General features: G+C 35.6%; 2 protein-coding genes across 6 annotated transcripts; one reads left to right on the forward strand and one right to left on the reverse strand.

Moving 5' to 3' along the window:
• Positions 1–934: 934 nt before the first annotated feature.
• On the reverse strand, positions 935–7,486 carry LOC107808651 (protein ABA AND ROS SENSITIVE 1). Its single transcript, XM_016633186.2, has 9 exons — positions 7,241–7,486; positions 6,537–6,619; positions 5,311–5,410; positions 4,299–4,515; positions 2,880–3,177; positions 1,977–2,052; positions 1,836–1,882; positions 1,537–1,731; positions 935–1,345 (listed from the first exon to the last, which is right to left on the reverse strand). The coding sequence occupies exons 2-8, from the start codon at positions 6,608–6,610 to the stop codon at positions 1,551–1,553; spliced, it is 993 nt and encodes a 330-aa protein (XP_016488672.1). The 5' UTR covers positions 6,611–6,619; positions 7,241–7,486; the 3' UTR covers positions 935–1,345; positions 1,537–1,550.
• A 960-nt stretch (positions 7,487–8,446) lies between these two features.
• LOC107808649 (nicastrin) lies at positions 8,447–21,493 on the forward strand. 5 transcript variants are annotated; one of them, XM_075224704.1, is made up of 17 exons: positions 8,470–8,742; positions 9,153–9,321; positions 10,083–10,202; positions 10,297–10,411; positions 12,340–12,422; positions 12,502–12,578; positions 14,344–14,421; positions 14,667–14,738; positions 14,850–14,923; positions 15,744–15,876; positions 16,025–16,096; positions 16,423–16,542; positions 17,156–17,227; positions 18,969–19,106; positions 20,073–20,157; positions 20,266–20,707; positions 21,013–21,493. In XM_075224704.1, the coding sequence occupies exons 3-17, from the start codon at positions 10,133–10,135 to the stop codon at positions 21,275–21,277; spliced, it is 1,896 nt and encodes a 631-aa protein (XP_075080805.1). In that variant the 5' UTR covers positions 8,470–8,742; positions 9,153–9,321; positions 10,083–10,132; the 3' UTR covers positions 21,278–21,493. The 5 variants fall into 5 exon arrangements, with proteins under 5 accessions (XP_075080806.1, XP_016488668.2, XP_016488669.2 ...); XM_075224703.1 differs by having other exon boundaries at positions 8,472–8,742; positions 20,263–20,707; XM_075224705.1 differs by lacking the exon at positions 9,153–9,321 and having other exon boundaries at positions 8,447–8,742; positions 10,083–10,209.
• Positions 21,494–21,558: the final 65 nt, after the last annotated feature.

Here is a 21,558-nt window from a genome sequence, read left to right on the forward strand (position 1 = left end):
TCTGGTGCTATTAATTCCAACCATAATTTTCTGGTAGTAAACATTTTTCCTCCTCTAATATTTACATCAAACCATATTAACTTAATCGATCATGGTCAAATGATTTAATGAGGTAAAATCATATACCACTATTCAATTATGATTAGGTGATAAAGGTTTATTGGTAAATATATATCATATATTTATTGATTTGATGTAAATACCGAGCATAATTAACTATAGAAATACAGCCTCTAATGGGTCTTTGATCCAAAGGCCAAATGACCCTTTTAATATCCTTTTTAAAGAAATTCTAGCTAGACTAGATATTATCCTCTCCTTTTGTGTGACAAGCTTCCTTTTCTATGACGTCCTAAAAATTTATACGGTTTTTAAATCTAACAGTGCAAATTCGTTAATCTATCCAAAATACAAACCTTAATGTGATATTTTCTATTATATTAACTTTTTAGCCAGTATAAGATTTTCTACCTCTATCATTTATATAATATATAAGTCAAAATAATGTATTATACCTGTGCCCAGTCAAAACACGTAATGATGTTCAAATGGTCAGATAATCCGAATTCAATTCTTTTGAACAAAGCTTGACCTCGATTAGGAATTAGTCCTTGATTAAACAAAATTTAAACGATATAAACATATTACCAAACTGTCTAAAACTAAAAGAGCAAGCCCCTTAGTACTAGCTGATGGAATAATTGCTAGTACTAGTCTTTTGGCTGCAAATGTTTTGGCTATCACTTCAACATATATCGATATGAGAAAAAGAAACTAACTTGCAGGCTATGTTGCTCGGACTCTCCGAAAATGTGGCTGGATACGTGTCAGATCCTCCAAAAGTAGTGTATCCGATACGGGTGACGCTACATTTTGGAAAGTCCACGCAACATAGTTTGCAGGCATAATTTAAGAAACTGTATTCATAAGAGAGTACAGAAAATATCTTTCATAACACAGCATGACTATATTTTCTGTTCGATTCTCCGCTTGTTTAGCACAGTGGCATCCGAAAGGACAACTTTGGTGCCAACATTAACTATGTCCATCTTCAAATGGAATTGCCTCAAGTTCATACTCAAGCCTAAATGTAACCTAAGTACACCTCTTTTCTCAACCCCTACATTACTCTTTGACAACAGAGTACCCAAATGAATTTGGCACATTGTTCCTATTTACTTGCAGGAGCAGGCAAAATCCTAGTTTGCAGGTCAAAGAAAAAGTCATAGTTCCCTATCAGCTCATGGAAATTGCAGCACAGAAACTCAATGCTCATCCTGCATTCACTGTTTTGAACCAAAATATCTTCAGTTCAAGGGACAAGTGATTCAGAAAACCTTGTTACCTACAACCAAAAGGACAAATATTTAGCATGGTATCGGTAATATTTCATGGGAGCAACAAAAACCTTGTTACCTACAACCAAAAGGACAAATATTTAGCATGGTATCAGTAATATTTCATGGGAGCAACAAAACTACTGCAGAGACACACGGTAATATGACGGTGAGGGAGAGACTAGAGAGTGTGTCCTACCAGCATAAGCACCTTCACAAATGTTTAGCCCTCCAGTCCACGGTAAGATTCTCGTCACTGTCACCATCACTTGATGATTCGTCATCACTAGACTCCTTATCTGCAACCTTACTTTCTTTGTTGCCTAATGAAGATCTAGCAGCCTTAAGTTCCATCTTCTTCCTCCTCAACATCTCCAGTCTTTCCTTATAGCCCCTGAAGTCATGCAATATAAAAGTTTATTAACTTTGGACCATGCAAATAAAATATAGCAAAATTTTCAAAAAGGAGAAAATCATGTCATCATTTGAGAAACTGACCTCTGTTCAACAGATACTTCCTCTTCAATCATTTCTGCAGCATCAACCTGCAATATAAATGGCAAAGTGGGTCGATAACATGGTTTAACAGGATAGAAAATTTACAGAAGGCTCAACAACTATTTTGTAATAAAAGATGACCTCTTCTTCTTCTAAACGGTTATCAACCTCTTTTAAGTCTTCTTGGATTAACTTCTCAAATTCTTTGTACTCATCCCTGCAATGAAGTCATTAGAGTCAAGGTCTACTTTGTCTGGAGGAGCAAACATGTGGTTTTGGGGGGGGGGGGGGGGTTTCACAAGGACTGAGACTAGATTAGTTATGCCACTGAAAGAACACAGTAGTCATATAAAAAGTAAGATGATTTATCTACTCCAAAATGTGAATGAGCTGATGAAAAAACAGAAAAAATAAATTTACTTTCTGATGCAACAGCTATATTTTGATTACATCCAAATCAATAAAATCAAAGGCTTCGTATGCCAATTAGCTTCAGCTATTGCACGACACAACCATGACCACTATACATTTCCAGACTGTCCACAGAATAAAGCGCACCGGGAAGCGGTTCAACTGCACCACTGAACCATGACTGTTACAGCAACTAATTAGAAGTAATCGTGATGAAGCTGGAGGTAGTGGTGCTGTAGCCTGCAATTCAGGAGAACATGAATACTATTTCGAAAGTTGGAGGAATAAATGGAAAAAAAATGAGCCTTATAGCTCTTATAACTCTGAAAGAGAGCGCATCCGACAATATCCTGCATCTATATTGCCAGCATAAGGTGGTGCTTCTCCTCTGGATATTCTATTCATCTAGGGTAGCAATCTACTTTCTGGTTCAGGCTACTTGTTTGGATATTCTATTCATATAGAGTAGCAATTGGCTTTCTGTTCAGGTTAAAGAGACAGCAGGACAAGACATGAAAGATCCCATCTGAGGTCGAACGTATTAAAAAAAAAAGGGAAACAGTTGAAGACACAACAATCAAAGAGTAAGAAACTAGGCTGCTTAGCAAGCGATATCAAGTTATCAAATCTTACTTGACATCTGGTTTGACTGGTGTAATACCACGAGCACGTAAGTCGGCATCTTTGTTATCAAAGAAACCTGCAGGGAGAGCTCCTTTGACCTGCTCAGCGTCTGAACCAGAACTCAGTTTTGACATTGGCCCATTTTCACCAGATCGCTGATTTTCTGTGCTTCTAGTCTCAGCATTCTTGGAAGAAGATAGGCCCTGCATGCTAGACCTTGACAAAGACGGTTCCTCCTCTTCAGTTTGATCTGAAACTGGAGCATGTCTGTTTGATACGTGGTCTCCCAACCTAGCAGAATCTTTCTCTGAAACACAAAAACTGAATAGATAAGGCATCCATGAAAATGAGAGCAAAATAAACTTTTATATTGCAATACCATGTTTTTTGTTACTGTAGAATAAATATTTTTAGGGTAGCGGATACCAAGTCCTCATTACAAAGTATAGCAGAGTCAAATCAGAGATATCATTGTATATCTAAGTCTTCCATACAAAGTACAGAGAGGCAGAATCAGGCACACCAAAAAGCAGCAGAATTACTGATTTCTCTACCTATCCTCCACCTTTTCTCTCCTTCTCTCATTGTAAATACGTTCTTCCTTTAAAGCAGATATTAAATAAAACATACACAAATGGACCCAACAAAGACTCACCATATATCCAATGTGCATGGATTTTAAGATTAACACTTGCAAAATCTTAGAATGTCTTTTTTTTTCTCAATATCACGGAATTGAAGACAGTGTCATGCTTCAATCACTGTTTAAAATGTCTATACAGAAAACTTTTAACAACAACAATAACCCAGTAAAATCCCACTAATGGGGTTTGGGGAGGGTAGTGTGTACGCAGACCTTACCCCTACCCCGAAGGAGTAAAGAGGCTGTTTCCGAAAGACCCTCGGCTCAAAAAAAACAAAAAGACAAAAGGGCAAAAAGGAAGACAATATTAGTATTACAACAACAATCATAGGATAAATAGGAACACCATGAAATCCAGAAAAAAGATGCAAAGTAAAGGGAGACAATATTAGTAAATATTAGTATCACCACAACAGTCATAAGAAAAATAGGAACACCATGAAATCTAGAAGAAAGATGTAAAGCAAAAGCGATAGCTAGTAAATAGGACCTGTACTGAAAAGCGAAATGGTAAGCCACAACATTCCCACTAGTTATCTTAGACAAAAACCCTACATGGCTAGTCCCACCATGTTACGAAGTAAGGCACGACTCAACTACCTCCTAACCTACAACCCTAATACTCGACCTCCACATCTTCCTATCAAGTGTCATGTCCTCGGAAATCTGGAGCCTCGCCATATCCTGCCTGATCACCTCTCCCCAATACTTCTTAGGCCGCCCTCTTCCTCTTCTCTATACAGAAAACTTTTAAGAAAAGGTAAATTCCAGCAGAAGCACCTTACCAATTTTTGGCCTCTTTGTCTCTTGATTATCAAAAAAATTGGGAGGAAGCGTAGATGATGCACGAGGCTTGGACAATCCAACAGAAGCTTCAGGTTCTTTACGGCTTACGCCCTCATGAAGTTCAGACTTGGGTTTAGGAAACTCCTTTGGAGGGTCGCTTCTTACAGTGTTTGGGTTTTTCACTGCAGCAGCATTAGCTTTGAGATTATTTATGGCCTGTACAAAACATAAGAATCTGTCTAAGCAGGGAAGAGTACAGCACAGACCTCACATGTGATATCTAAAGGAGAAAACAAGAGATGAATAGCAAGAACTAAGGAGGTCCTTAGAAAGCACACCAAAGGGTACATAACACATGCATGATAAGCTTAGATGACCAGCAGAAAACTTCAAATATTTTTAAATTCAACTATAGTAAGCCCCCTGACACAAAAAAAAAAACCAAAAAAGGCATTATAATTCCTTCCCGATCAACCGTCCTGCATTAGAGTCACAACACATTGTTCCTATCAATTCCTTTTCCTTTTGCTTCCCATACCAGCATGCCACTTGAAATGTCTTTTTTATTTTCAATGAACCCAGAGCAACTTCTACAATCACAAAGCAAAAGTAATTGTAGACCATCCCCAAACTATGAGTTCTTGATGAAAACGTAAACTAGCCATATATCTAATTGAAGAATGATGAAGAACAAAGATCCCTTTATTAGAAAAAGAAGCAAATTGATGACTACAAAGCTGACAAGTCTGGCATGGCCTTGTGGAACCTACTTTACCTGATGCTTATACTCAAACGAAAAACATACCTCAAACTAAAAACAAAAAACGAAAGGATATGCTCATGTTAATATACAAATGGCTTAATGTGTTCGTCTTAGCATGAACAACAGCACCTTTTTTCTAAAGAAGTACGAATGACCACATCGTGACTATTTTACTGAGCTTGGACTAGCATGCACCAAATTCCAGTATGCAAAAAGCTAAGACCAAACATCAATGAGTAAGATCTTACCTCATGATGTTTACGGGAAGCTTGATGTCCTGGCCACTGTGATTCAGATTTCAGAACAATGTCACACACTCTACATACAGGCTGATCGTGCTCATTGTACCTGTGCTATACATTAGACAGGATTTGGGAGTGAGAATCAGAAAAGCTAGTGCCTACAATTCTACAATAGACAATGCCCCTTTAACTAGGACTGTAAATACAAAACTGTGTTAAGTATGGATCGCAATCATGTCCAATCACGTAAAATATCAAATACAACAAATAGCACATTTATATCACATACGAATGGCAGATAAAAACTTCCCACTTTGAAAATAAAACTAGTTCCACATCAAAAAGGAGCACACACGGAGATGCTGATTTGGCAATTAAACAAGGATGACAGCAACTGCAGTTATAGATGAAAGCATTTAGGCTAAATTTTAGAAGCCACGATCTTGCTATTACTATCAATAGCATTGAGTTTCCAGATGCTCAATCTATCTTTGGATGGCAAACACATTTCAGAAAGCTTGTTTTCGTACATGAACTTTTAAAGGTCATATAGCAGGGACTTTAGTCATTTTTTTATAACCGAGATATACCCAAGGGCAATTGGCGCACGGTTCGAAGCTTGGTAAGTAACTCAACCCAATCAGGCGTTGTCAATGGCTCATTTAAGGCGCGCTTAATCCCTGAAGCTTAGAAAATATCGGGAAGGGCATTTTGCGTCTTTTAAGACGCAATTCAGTGTGGGCAAGGCACTAAGGTGTGCGCATTCATTGCCCGTGAGTTTTATCTTGGATCGAGTGGTGCTAAACAACAAATATAATCGGCAAATAATTGTATTAGTTATTAAGGAAAATATTATGAATGAAATTTCTTACTTTTTTCTTAAATTTTATATACATACATACATATATATATATATATATATATATATATGTGTGTGTGTGTGTGTGTATTTTTTTTCTTTATTGCACCTTCTTAGCGCACACTTAAATTGTGCTTAAAGTCCAATAGACCTGGAGCGCTTTTCAAAGTTTTTCGCCTTTGACAACACTGACCCCAAAAGCTAGCCCATGAGGTGAAGATTTCCCAAGACAATATAAGGAGACCAAATACCCACCCAACTACCGATTGGGACAAACTCAACAGGACTTTAGTCATTTACTAGCCATAACTTAAAATCATGAAATGAAAATAAAAAAAATATACTTTATCGACTCCCTTGTATATAATAATACCTTACAAGAGGAGAATCAATTCGCTTCTGCTTCTGTTCCTTCAGCTTTGCCCGGTATAATGCTCTCTTGTCCATTGCAATATTCTGTGATAATACAGCACCAAAAATCCAGTCAGAATAAAACCCAAAAAACAAATTAAATCAATAACAAAGCACCCGTTTTTTCTAACTTTCATCTGAGAAAAATATAGTGTATATAACTGGCCTGCAAGTTTCAAAATTTTCACCAAAAAACAAACAAAACAAAAAAAAACTCCAATTGTAAATATAGCCCAAAAAAATAATAATTATATATATATATATATATATATATATATATATATATATATATATATATATATATATATATATATATATATATATAACTTCTCTTATTCTCATTTGGAAATTAACAATTGTATAAATGGCCTGAAAAATTTCAGCAAAACCTTTCTAATTGTAAATACAGCAAGATTTAGTCCAGCTACTCAGAAACCAAAAAGGTAAAAAGAATTAAAATAAACACCTTTTGCCAATTTTTATCTAGGTAAACCAAAAAAGTGCATATATGCAATAAATTTTCAGCAAAATCCCTGCTCAATTGGGCAACAAAACTAAATATTGACCCTTTTAGTAAGGAAGTATAACAGAAACGAAAAAGTATGTCCACTTCAACTTCATTGAGCTGAAATTCAATGCTTAAAATTAGAAAAAAAAAATACTTACTTGCAAATAGCAGAATCTACGTTAGGATTAATAGATTGTCGCGCTTTTATCTTGTGGGATTCAATTCTCTGATTCGTAATTCGAAATGGGTTTTCCAGTTTCTAGTGAAAGGAGGGGGTGGGGTTAAAATTTGGTTTTGGGGTTAGGTCCCTAATTCATGGAATGACTTAACATTTAGTCCAACTTAAGTTTTGATGTAAAGAAAATATGATACAATAAGGAGTATATCTTTACCAATTAAACTTCAGTATGAATTTTCAGCCTAGTAATTTTTTTTATACGTACCACCAAAGGATGTGGGACAGCATATATGTGACTGTTCTTCTTTAATCAGAGGTCCGGGTTTGAATTCTTGGTAGGTAGCGCTTCTCTCCGGATATAGTCGGGTTTCAATACGGATATTGAACAACGAATGGGAAACCAAAAAAAAAAACTTTTTTATATGTATGTCATGTTGGTTTAAGTTCATTTAATTTCTCATCCAAAAGAGAATAAAAAAGCTTCTCAAATGATGCAGGAGCATTTTCGACTAAAGCAGAATATAAGTACGTATTTCTTGAAAAAATAATAGCATTTATTTTTCTTTAAAAATTAGTTAAGTATTCTCAGTCACTATTATTAACACTCAGCTGAATAATCAGATATGCATTTGTACTTGCACTAATTTTATCTTTTATGTTTTAAAAATATTTGCAATCAATATTATCATATAAAACCAGACAATGAGCTAATTAAATAATATTTTTTGAATAGAGTAATGTCGTTTGAAAAATTCAGTCAAACTAATTCTTCAAAAAAGTATTTTTTATAAAAATATCTTAAATAAATAACTTTGAAGAAATATTTTATGAGGTTTCGAAAATATATTTATACAAACAAATCAACTTAGAGATAAAAAAAATTTGCACAAAAAAAAGAAGATTTAATGTGGATTCATATTTGGAAGTATATTTTTTGTTGTTGCTATTTTTGATATCTAATGCAATGTTGTAGTTTCTTTAATGTTATGGCATTTTTGTGTTGTTTTTAGTTAAGATTTTCTCAGTGTTCTTGTTAAATCTACCTATTAGAGTTTGTTAGTTAAAGGACAAAAATGTTTACAAGCAAAACTTTAAGAGAATAATTTAAACTTACTTAAAACTTAAGGGACCATATTTTGTCATTTTCTCAAACCTTTTTGTACAATTTTCCCTTATCGGTCCATATATGAAATTTTCAAAATTCAGTAGCATTAGAACTCCTGCTCCTGGTCGCCGTTGACGATCTCCGATCACCGGAACATTTCAACTCTCCGATTAGTCAACATCTAAATTACAATCAGTGAAACGGAGGGAGAGAAACCACAAGTTCTGAACCGGACAAAAACCGTGTCCATATGGTCTAGGGTTTAGTGTTCTAGAAGCTTCACTATAACAACAGCAACTTCACTTCCGCCATGGACGATACAAAGCTCTTCGTTTTTCTTCTATGCTTCATTGCTCAGTTTTGCCTCTCTATCTCAGGTCGCTCATTTTTTTTCTTTTTATTTTTCGCGGCTGCTTGAGTTAACAATGAGGTGTTAATGTTACTGTTTTGATAGATATGTTAATCAGTTTTTGTTATTCATCAAATTTAACAAATCACTAAGCTGAAATTATTTTTTGATTTTATGTTAAATGAAGTGCAGATATAGATTTTAACTTAGCTTAGATTGCCTCTCTTTCTCAGGTCACTCTTTTTTTTCTTTTTGTGCAAGCTTAGGTTTTCGGTCAATATTCAAATTTTCAGTCAATGCCGAAATTAAGATGTTATTTGACAACAATGAGGTGTTAATTTTACTAGTTGATAGATATTTAATCAATTTTGTTATTAATGGAGTTATCAAATTGCTAAGAAAGAAAAGGAAATTGATTTTATGTTAAATGAAGTGCAGATGTGGATTTAACTACAGTGGAAAGTTAACTTAGTATGAGCTTAGATGTTAAAAGATTGGATTCAAAGAGCATGGCTTTTGGACAATCATTTGTTTTTATGATGGTGGTGTCAAGGCCAGTCAAAAATAATTTCCTCGCCAAAGAGAATCAGAACTGCATGTGAGGAAGGTGTGTTGAATACATAATTAAGTAAATAAAATCGTGCTCTCTCTAACAACTTAAACTTGAGTTTAAATGGAGAAACTTGGTCACTGAGAATTCATATAACCAGCCTCAACTTGTTTGGGAATTGGGATTGAGGCTTAGTTGTTGTTGTTGGTATCCGAGCAAATTTACTCACACCTCGACTATTTCGTCGAGTACTTGTTAGTTTGTTACCAGCACAAGCACCAGATAACTCTGCCAACCAAGGCCTAGGTAGGTGAGAAAAAATAACCTAGTATTTTTTGCCTCAACTGGTGGACAGTTGTTTTATTTTCTTTTCTCTCCCGACATAGAACATGAGATATTTCATGTACTTGAGTTTTTCTGGAACTGCGTAAATCATCTCCTCAGGTAATTGGAAGCCTATGTTAAACTGGAGCGTAACTAAGTTAACAATAAAGGAAGTTAATGCAGCTAAATTATGAAAAGAGCTTTAAGAATCTCGGTATTTTTTTCCCGAGGAAAATCCATAACAATGCGGAAAAAAATATTATAGTGGGAGTTTTAATCATTCTAAGGAGCACGGCTTTGGTTGGATATTTGAGTTTGCATTTGCTAATTAAGGAAGAAACGAGCAAGCTGCACTTTATGTCATTTTACCTTCACTTCAGAAAGCATTTTCCTGTGCAGTGTTCTTCACTTTGAATGCATGTCTTCATTTGGTTCTTTAGCTTCTTAGTGATACTTTTGTATAATATAGTTTTGCATTTTATTAATTTGAACAGCGTCAGACCAAGTGAACTCTTTCCAGTCAGTTCCTGATCTTGAGAAGTCAATGTACATGGCCATTGACGGGTATCCATGTGTACGGCTGCTAAACCTTTCAGGGGAGATCGGTTGTTCAAGTACGAAGTATGCATTTAGTTGCATTTTTCTTGGTCTACGAGATGGCTGATATGCTTTTAATTTACTTGTCTAACTCTTCTTATGCATGGCTAGACCCTGGGCGTGCCAACATAGTTGCTCCAGTTGCTAGGTTCAAGACAGCAAATAAGTTGGTTGAGCCATCTGCATTAATGGTGTCTATAGATCAATTTGAGGAACTCTTTGGAAGGCATGTAGATCTCTCTCTCTTTGTAATTGTTTTGGACCAAAGATTGTGTATCTTCTGCGTTCCTTTGGATGTAAAACGCTTTCCGCTTTAATATTTTATTTAAAAAATTTGAGTCGTGTAATTATTGGACAACTTTCCCCGTCCTACCGCTCTTTCCCACATTCGCCAAACAGTAGAGCCTCTTTGAGTGATTAATGGAGTTGCGGTACTTCAAACTGTTCCACTCTTTAGTTCTGCTTATTGTGCACCTTATACTCTTATTTCTTTTGGTACAGATTGATCAATTGAGTTTCTAAATGTTAGCAAATGTTGACCTATCAAACAAAGAAAAGGAAAAGAATAATTCGAAAATCTTCCAGTTCAGAAATGAACTGTTTCTATAGATGGAGCTTGAACAGAAAAGATGTACTATGGTTTGGAGACTGAACTTAATTAGCTAACTGTTTGAAACCCCTGCTTGTGTTTAGCTCGGATGAGTCAGAAAGAATTTTAGAACTCCCACGCCTTAAGATAAAGAAGCACTTTGCCATCTTTAGATATGCATCTTATGTGATCCTACACTTGCTTCTTTTATTATTTATGCACATTGAAATTCTTCTAATTTATATTATCTTTGTTCAGTGTCAAAAGCTGGAAATTAATGAGGACGGGCAAATGGACTAGTATGGATTTTACATCATAAATTAAAACTTAAAGATAATCTATATTCTGAATCGTTGTTTTTCGAGCTCAAAAAGGAAACTTGTGAATCTGACCTTGTTGATAGCAATGTTATTAAAAGCCATCACTTCGTCATTTAAATGATGAGGCGATATCCCTTCAGGGGTGAAGCCATGCACTTCAAAGAAGTGTGATTTCTTATGTCAAGGTCTGAAAATCAATGTTCATTGTGGTTTGGGTTATGGATTATTTACACTCGTCATTCCAGGAGGCTTTAGAGATAGGAAACTGGGAAAAGAACCGTTGCTGTTAAGCAAACTAATGTGCCGGTGAAAATCTGGAAAATTTTCCCCCATAAGTTGATATAAGCCTACCCCTTAAAACATATATTTCGATGCTGAAGGCAAAACTACTTTATGATGACAGACCTTATCGTGGAGAAAGTCTATGCACCAAAAAAGAAAAATGACTCCTTGCTAAAGGATTTTTATAATTTGCTAAATGGAAGCGTGAAGTTCACTAAATAGTCATATCCAATTGGCAATTTATAACAAATAACATTCTTTTGTTTGATATGTTGATTATGTTAGTGATTAGGGAGTAGACCATAGAGGGACACTTGGGTTAGAAAGTGGACAAAATTGAAGAGTAAACAACTACTTTGTTGTCACCTAAAGCGAGAGTTGTGTATTGCTAAGGTAGTTTTTAAGGCATCTGTAGAACGTTGTCAGATGCAGGCTGCTTCTTAGTTTTTATTTAAAGTAGTTCATTTAATTGCATACTTTAGGCCATGGTTGTGGCTAATAAAGTCCTTTGCATTCTACAGGATATTTATAATGCGTATCAAATATCAGATGCTATAGTTAGTCACTTAATTGTGGACTCTCTAGTGTATATTCACTTGACAGAAAGAAAAAGCTTCACGTTTTGCTTTAGGAAAAGCCTGAACATTGTCATTTATAGCATCTTGGTACGTGTCTCGCATATGAGCGAGGTGTATATGCCGAACTTCTCATGTGTGAGATACGTGCTTTTGTGTCACAATTGAATTGGCCTTTTGATGATGTCTATGCACCAGATTTTAACACAGAATGTGGATCCTTTGTCAGAATAAGAAAATGACATGCAAAATGTTTTGTTGGATTGGATATGCCATTTTCATACATCTGCTAAGTATGCAAGTTTTTTCCTTTGTTGAACGTCTGCCTTACCACAATGGGCACATCATTCTTTCTTTGATTGATTTCAGGTAGTGTGTTGTGTTTCAGGTTGTCAAATGATGCAGATTTTTCAAGGCATGTCGTCGGTATATTAGTTGAATCAGGTTCTCAGCTTCAGAATGGCTTAAAAGGTAAGTATTTATGTCATTTTTTCTCTTATTAGTCTTTCAATGGATTATGATAACTAATATGGCCCTTTTCCTTTTACAGGATTTTCCCCTGACAAAAAGTTTCCACAAGCTGAATTCGCTCCTTATCGAAGTGGCAGTTTTGAGTGGAACCCAACTGTATGTTGCTGAGAACTATTATGATTGTAATCTCTCAAAAGAAAAAAAATTATGAATGTACTTCTCTTTGTTTGAATGATTATCTATATTATTATAAAAGTACGAATAATTTATACTAAATGTTGAACGACAAATATATCCCTGAAATATTAACAGACTTTTATACCCTCAATATTGTAGATTTCTCAAAAAGAAATCATTTCATATTGGATAGAATTGTAATAACTAGAATTTATATACGATGCACACTAGGATTCATATTCTTCAACGAATTTATTTACTAATAGGATTCATATTATTCACATGCTTATAAGACGTTTTTAATATCATATCAAAAAATTCGTATTAGATTATTTATGGGGTTAGCAAGAAAAAAGTGTGGTAGCTAAATTTAAGGAAGAACAGAAAATCAGTACCAGGGAGTTATTTAAGTTTCGGTAATATTTTTACTTTCAGCATATTCCAGTGCTTCCTTCTCTATTTACGGTTGTGTTAAACCTGTGTCACTACATATTATAAGTTGGCAATACTCTCGTGCTTCTATCTCTGTTAAAGGTGGGTTGGGTTGATTTGTTCTAAATTTTATGTATAAAAATATACATTGGGTGTATGTGAACATTGACATGTACGTAAGTATATTGCTTTTTGTAAGTTTTACGTGTAGAACTTTGAAAGATATGATTGTTCGTGATATATTGAAAGACAACACACGGATAAATTAATATGAGAAAACATAGGGTTTTGCGTTCATGCTGTTATCTACTATCGTTATCAAGTTAGTCGTCTTTTTACCAATTTTAATATAATTTGAAATATATCTACTTGCAACTAATTTTATCCTTTAATTATGATAAAACTTTATTAATAAGTTGGTTTCAATTATATATTAATATTCTTTTATTTCAAGGAACTAACTAAGCACAAAATATCTCGTGCATCGCACGAAAATAGAGACTAGTTAATAAAAAGCATGGAACAATAATGCATTTAAATGCAAATATAGCACCAGTTGTTCCTGTGCTTCCCTTTTATTCGCGGTGCTTCTATCCAAATACACTATTAGAGTTCCTTATCTCTTGATAGTTTATTTTAGTCTAGGGCTTGGTCTTTTGAAGCACACCATTCTATGTTAAGCTAAATGAAATTTACAATCTCCCCATGGTGAACCTTGTCGCTGTTACCCCAAGAATTGTGCTGTTCCTTTTTCGAAACTTTTAGTTTTGATCTGTGGAATGAAGGCAAAGGATTTGTCTATAAGTTTTAGCCTGAGACAGTAACCCGGAGTCTTTTTTTCTTTCTCTTTCTTGCTATTGCTTCACGATTAAAGGAAAGAAACCTGTAAAGCAATGATTGGAATGCTCCTTCTTGCTTCCCTCCCCAGATCTCCTCCCCCCAACTCCATATTTTTGGGGTCCTTTTAACAGTACATTGTACATGGTATGCTCTAAGATTTATGGTTAACTAAGGATGAAATCTGTAATAATGATTGAAAACTTTGTCATCAATGTCCTTTTACCTAGAGCAATACGATATTCCACTCAGTTGTATGCTCTTTGTGAAGAACTATGTTTTTGTATAAGATCGTATATCTTTTGCATGTCTTAAATGCAAGAGAAAAGTATCAACTTCATCAAAATAAACAAATAAAATAAACAAGTAATAGATAAATGTTCTTACAATCGCTTGTAGATGACTCATCCCTTTATTCAACTTTCCATTACCGAACCTGTAAGTTAAAGTAAATGTTGTCGTCCTCAACTTGCAGGGATCTGGATTGATGTGGAAGGCTTACAACTTTCCTGTATTTTTGCTTTCAAACAGTAGCACATCAGCCTTGCAAGAGGTTTGTTATGTTTTTTTATTTTTGTATATCTCTGCTCCACATTTAATATAAAGAAGTTTTTCTTTAGTTACTATGGTAGTTATTAATTACATTATGAGCTCCTTAAATGATGAAAAATGGGAGGGGCGAGGGTATCTAAGATACTTGGCGTCATGTTCTGGCTGTGTCAAGAAAACAAATGTTTCGAAATGAAAATGTCCACAAAATTTTTCATTAACGTATCTTCTGCTTGTTATATGGTGCAGATTGCTTTGAGAAATGAGAAGCGAAAGAAATCATACACTGTCGATGTGGCCGACTTTAATCTTGTGATGCAGGTTAAAGATTATTCATGTTACTAAAGATTTTGAAATAGTCTTAAAAAGTTCCTTGATAGGTGTCTGATATTTTACTTATGAAACTTGCCCATATTGTTTTCTTTTTATCAGACAACAAAGTCCGGGACTCGCGATTCAGAATCTTGTCTTAGAGAACAAACTTGCCTTCCATTGGGTGGGTACAGGTAAGATTCTTTCCAATTTTTGTTTAGTTCTTAAGATACTCATTTTACTCTTGAACAGATTGAACTACTATCCATTTCCTTATTAGTTTCCCAACTAGAAGCAGATTAAATATGAGGCGTTTTTAGTGAAGGATAATATTAAGATCACAAGTATGGTTTTGACCTTGACATTGAGTAGTATATAAGTATCCTAATGCAGATGTAATTCACGTATTGTATTGTTTGCACTTACCATCTCTCCTTTTGGTTTCTTATCAGACGGTTGATGTTTTTATTTGGCATTTTATATTTGGTGTTCTTAAGTTGTTCAGTTATAATTCACTAAAATTAAATAAGAGGAAACCACTCCTTATCCAGCTCATGGTAGAAAAATATGATTCAGGATATCCTGCTACTATTTCTTTATTTTCGTAATGGAATCTTATATATTGGATTTATAATTTTTGGTTTGGTTCTTCTTCGCTGTTCTTTGTCTTGGGGAGGGGTGGGGGTGGGGTGCTGGTTTTGCATCTTCTGGACCTATATAGATTCAGTAGGATTTAAATTAAAATGAAGGTTGCTCAATAGATCCTTCTCTTTCCATGGTCTCTTTCTGTATCTTGTTGTCCGACCCTCCTGTAATTGATAGTGGCGCACATATGGAATGCTTTACTCTTGTTTCACTGGCAACTGAATGTTAAAATGTTGTTGTCTTTGCCTTGCCTTTTTCAAGTAGTTGATGCGTAGGATCCGACAGTATCTTGTCTGTAGGGTCTGAAACTCTTGCCTATAGAATTATCCTCAATACCTTACCTCTAGTATGCATAATCTGTAACGACAGTGTCTGGTCAGCGCTACCACCAATAGCCATCTCATCGTCAGAGAAGGCAAAGCCTGTGATATTGATTGTGGCTTCTATGGATACGGCTTCCTTTTTTCGTGACAAAAGTATTGGTGCAGATTCACCTATATCTGTGAGTTGCTTCTTCTCAATTGTTATTTGCATCACTGTTGTAATGGATTTTTTAGTTATGCTTCAATTTTACTCTCAAAGCTAGATTTTTTTTGTACTTCTTATTTTCTTCTTAATACCATGGATCATATGTACAAACTTCTCTCTAGGGGTTGATCTCATTGCTGGCTGTGGTGGATGCTCTTTCACGTGCTGATGGCGTGAAGGGCCTTGATAAACAGGTGGACATACTGTTATTTAATAAACATGCCTATTGTACTCGTTTCCCTAAGTGTTTTGATTTTACTCGTTAGTTCTGGTTTTTGTGCATTACATCCTTGTCTTAGCCATGAACACTCTATGTGGTGCAAGTCCTGTGAGACAATCTCCAGCTACAACAGTATACAGGCTTTTGTGCAAATTATTTAAGCATGTCTTGTTTTAGTTTTTGTTTCCCGAACAGTTGTTATGATGAAACTCTTTCAGTAGCTTTTGTCTGCTAAGTTTTATGCATCAAATGCTGTTTATTAACCACTATAATGCATAATCTGACATTATCCTTCTGCAGCTTGTATTTGCTGTTTTCACTGGGGAGGCCTGGGGCTACCTTGGCAGTAGGAGATTTCTTCTTGAGCTTGATCAACATTCTGATGCTGTTAGTGGACTTGACTTGGCACTAATTGAAACGGTATATCTTTTCTGTTGTACGACTTTTGCGAGAGTGCATTAATGGTCAAAGCTGCTTACATCAGATGTAAACTTGACAAAAGATATCATTATTGGCATGAGAGAGTTATAGATGTTAGAAATATCCCAGAGAACTACTCGTTCAACCTGAGGATCTGAATACCTAATATGATCAAAAGTAAAGAACAAGTTTCGAACAAGGTAGAGGGGCCCATTATCCACCCAATTTCGAGCCATGCGCCACTGGCCCTCTGGGATTTCTCAACTATGAGAAAAGAAAAGAAAAGAAAAGAAAAGAAAGTAATGAACAAGTAAAACCTCATCTATTCAAACCCTTGTCTTCTAATAATCTCCGGTTTCTGCTGATTGTCATCCCAATCAGTTGTTGATTGTCTAACCATTCCAGCATGTTCTAGAAATACTTTCTCCACTGTTATTGAGTAAAAATGAAATTTAACACTTAATTAGTTAATTAATGTCTGGTGGATCCTTTTAGGTCCTTGTGAAACATGTTCAATTTACAAGTTATGTTACTATATTAATGTATTGAGAGGCCACTATTAAATGAAGTATGTGCATTGATGCGACTGTTATATTGGAATTTGTTTGTATAGGTTCTTGAAATCGGATCAGTTGGAAAGGGTTTCGCTCAGGATGATAAAACATTCTTTGCTCATAGTACAAGTGTAAGCTTTTTCCTGCTTGCTAATTTGTTTTTAAATTGCATCAAATATGTACATTCCCCTTTGCTGTTGCACATGTTAGTTTCTACTCTATTGTGTTTGATTGCTCATTAAATTGGCACATTGTCCATCTACTGTCACTTCTTTTTTTTCTTTTCAAATCTACTATTTCATTTTTCACTCGGTGTGCATAGCCTTTGATTCCTTGTTATGTATGGCTTCTTGATATATGTGATGCTTTTTTCTTTACTATTCCCTTGCTTGTTTAAGCCATAGAAGTTATGGTATATGGACATAGTGTTGATGAACTGGTTGATTGACTGGCTGGTTCATAGAGTTGGTCACTTTAGAAGTAGGCACAAGCAACCGATACCTCCATGTCTTACACAAATGCTTAATTGAAAAAAGGAAGAATATTCTCCCTTGAGGAGAAAACATTTATGGTAAAATTTTCCCTTAATTTTCATCCATGAAATCCCAGATCACAGTTGCACATTTGACCCACCTCTGACTCTGGTATTGCAGTCAACATCAAATCTGACCTCTGCATATAGAAACTTAAGCTCTAGGTAATCATAGATAGCACAAAGTATCTAAACAGGTTAGGCTTTGTCTTTGTGTTCATTGTAGTTAATTCCCAATTTGTTTGACATGCAAATATTTTAGTTGGAAAAAAATTACTCCCTCCATTTCAAAAAGATTGTCTTAGTTTGACTTGGCATAAACTTTAATATAGAATGGAAGACTTTTAAGATATGTGGTCTCAAATAAGCCATAGCATTTGTGTGACTGTAAAACTTTTGAAACTTGTGGTCTGAAACGTGACATAGCATTTGTGTCTATAAATGCTTCCTATTAAGGAAATATTGAAAGGTGCCAATCTTTTTGGAACAAACTAATAAGGAAATAGTGTCAATCTTTTTGAAACAGAGAGAAATAATAAGAAGGTAGTATTCAGGTCACTCAATATTGAGACTGGTTTAATGTCAATTATTCCGTGTAACCTAGAAGGGAGACGTGGGCTTGATATTGGCTATGGAATTGGTCAGTCAAGTCATGTCAAGAGTTGAGGAAATGGATGACTGCGGACCAGATGAAGGACTGCTTTTATATTTCAATATAATGGCTTGGAAAACTAGGGTGGCAGATTTGAGCAGCAAGTACTTAAAAGAGAATTACTTCAGTCACTTAAAGTCTTGTTTATTAATCACCTTTTCAGTGACTTAGCCCTGTGCCAGATAAAAAAGGATCTGTTACTTTTCATAAAATTATTATCTACCTTTCATCTCAATGCTATAAAAATGTATACTCTTTGATAAATAAAGATTATTTATGATAAGTTGCTGTAGAAATGAATAATTGTTTAAACAATCAAAAAATGTATAATCGTTTAGGTTTATCAAAAAAATTGTGTAACTGTTTAGTTACATTCTGATTTCCTCTTTCTCATCTTGGTGTTTTGTTTAAGCTGTGGAAGGCGGTTAATTGCAGTCTGGTGTGTTATCAGTCATCAATCTGTATGCTTTAAGAGAATTAAATACTGAAAATATTAACACACTGCTATATTGAAGTTTTTCTCAAGATTATCGTAAGAACTTCAAAATGATTTATATCTATCCTCACCACAGATATGTTGCTTTCTTATTTAGCCAGCTTCTCTATCTTTTTGCTTAATATTCAAAAACTTGGTTTTTCAATTAGGATGACTAATAATTCACACACTGCACGTGATTCACTTTTGCAGGAGACTGCCACAAATGGAATGTTAAGTGCCATCCAGGATGCTTTAGGTTCGCTCAATAATCAAAGCATTAAGGTCTCAAGGGCAAGTAAATCAAACCCAGGGTTACCCCCTTCCTCGCTGATGTCATTTCTGAAGAAGGTTGGTGAAAATGCCCCAATATTTTTGTTTATAAATGTATTTTTATATTTTCTTTGTGCCTTCCGTGATCTTTATTTTGATCTACCCTGTGCACTTTCTCCTTCTAAAAGGAAACTACATATGGTGAATAATATGAAGGTAGGAGAGATAGAAAGAGTGTACAAATTAGTTTCTGCACCTCTTACAGGTAACTGTTCAAAAAAAGAAAAGGAGTCCTGCATTGTCTGTTTGGTTGCCACTAGTACTTTGTGCGAAGTTCGTTCATACCCTGTATTATATTGTAGTACATATAGATGGCTTCTTCAAAGTGTTAGCGGCTTATGATCTTGGCCACTTTTTGAGCCTTCCCCTTCTGCTTACACAATAGGCTTTTATGCTAAATTAGGCTTGGGTATAGCTTGTTTAGAGAGAGCAGCCTATGGTTTTCCTGGTAAAGTTCTCTTTCTCAACATCGTGTATTTACGATTTGCATCTTATTATTTTTTTGGCGGTTTATTTTATGCAATGCGATGATCTGTGCTCCAATGGTCGTTTTGCTTTTTTGTCTTTAGACTCTGATATGGTGGTGGTGGTTGTCCTCGTGAAAGGGTGGGGCACCGGGGGGGAGGAATAGGATGGTGGAGGAAAATGGCTGAAGGGAATAATGGAATTGGTAACATCCTGCTGCAATATCTGAATGGTGTCTGTGCTTTCTTTATTGCTTTAGAATAGAGTTACTTGAGTATGAGCAGAAGTTTGGATGATGAACTTTAGAAGAGCAACAAAGATATGCAAATTATTGACCAGGTCTTTGATGGAGGATTGCAGGAATGTCCATGATGATGGAATTGAAAATCAATTAGAGGAAAAAGATGTATTAATTAAATGAGAAACTTTGTTTGTCCTTATAAAAAATAATTTTTTTTTTTTTACCAGTTTGTGTTATCTAGCTATGTGGGAGCCTATTTATTGTTTCTTCTTAAACAGAATCCAAAGACTTCTGGGGTAGTCCTTGAAGACTTTGATACTGCCTTCACTAATAAATTCTACCACAGCCACTTGGATGATCTACGTGAGTTGCTATTTCACTCTTTGGATTCCTTGCCTTTGCCCGGATTAATTCATAGTGTTGTATCACATAATGTTTTCTAATTTAAAATATTATTTTCCATGTTAGCAGTGAATATAAACTCCTCAGCCATAGTGGCCGCTGCTTCTGTTGTTGCCCGAAGTCTGTACATTCTCGCCAGTGATAAGAAGGAAATAAAAACTTCAGCTTTGAATACCATCAACATAAATGCCTCCTTGGTTGAAGAACTCCTCGGCTGCTTGTTGAGTTGTGAACCCGGATTATCATGTGAACTGGTAAATCGCTACATCGCTCCCTCTGCAAGTTGCCCAAGCCATTATGTGGGAGTCGTCCTGGGGGAACCTTCCTCTCAGCCATATCCTGGTAATGTGGGGGATGTTCCTCGGTTTGTGTGGAATTTTCTGGCAGATAAAACAGCTATCCCTTCAAAGAATATGAGCTCTGCTTGTCCAAAGGGCTGCAGCGGCACGGGGGAAGTGTGTGTCAAAGCAGAGACAGATGGGAAGGGTGTCTGTGTCATTTCTACAACCAGGTAGTTGCACAATTTTAATTTACTGAAATTAAGCTCATTCAACCTTACATGTTAGTAGAAGCCATTGCTTCATTGCTTTAAGCAATGACGCACTGCAAATTGTGACTCTGGAATATTTCAAAAAAAAGAGAGAAAAGCATGTGGACTTTCTGCCTGTGTATGTTTTTGATGGTCAGTAACTGGATTTTTGGGCTGATTAGGCTGTCTTCATAATGTAATCTACACCAATTCCTGTTGCTTGACAGTTTAGTGCTATACATGCTCTTGCTCTGAACTCATGTATGATGTATCAAATGTAATTCCAGGTATGTCCCAGCATACTCAACTCGATTGAAGTACGAATCTGACACTTGGGGAGTGTTACCTCATAATTCCTCCGATACCATGGGGGAAGCTGACCCTGTTTGGACAGAGAGTAACTGGGAAACAATAAAGCTTCGTGTCTACACAGTACAGGACACTAGATTTGACACTTGGGTTCTGCTGCTAGGTATTACTGTTACAGTTTTGTCATACATTATAACAGCCATGGCAAAAGCCTTCATAACAAAGGCCTTGAAACGAGATTAGTGTAGAAAACATATTTTTGTTGAAATAGCATTCTGATTGCTTGTAAAGCACAGCCTCCCAAAATGTAACTCTTAGCTGTCATACTGCTTAAAACGCAAGGTGAAAAATGCTCTGCAATTGTATGCTCCCTAATCCCTCCAGCCCGAAAAATTGTGGGCAATATTGAAGTGTAAGCTGCAGCCATAAGATATTTAAAGTTTCTAACATGTCAAATTACATCCTCTCTCTTTCGCATATTCGTGGATTAAAGCAGCTTGGAACAGTATTTTACAAGTTCTGAG

The sequence above is a fragment of the Nicotiana tabacum genome, chromosome 11, assembly GCF_000715075.1.
Source record: "Nicotiana tabacum cultivar K326 chromosome 11, ASM71507v2, whole genome shotgun sequence".
In the NCBI taxonomy this organism is placed as follows: Eukaryota; Viridiplantae; Streptophyta; class Magnoliopsida; order Solanales; family Solanaceae; genus Nicotiana; species Nicotiana tabacum.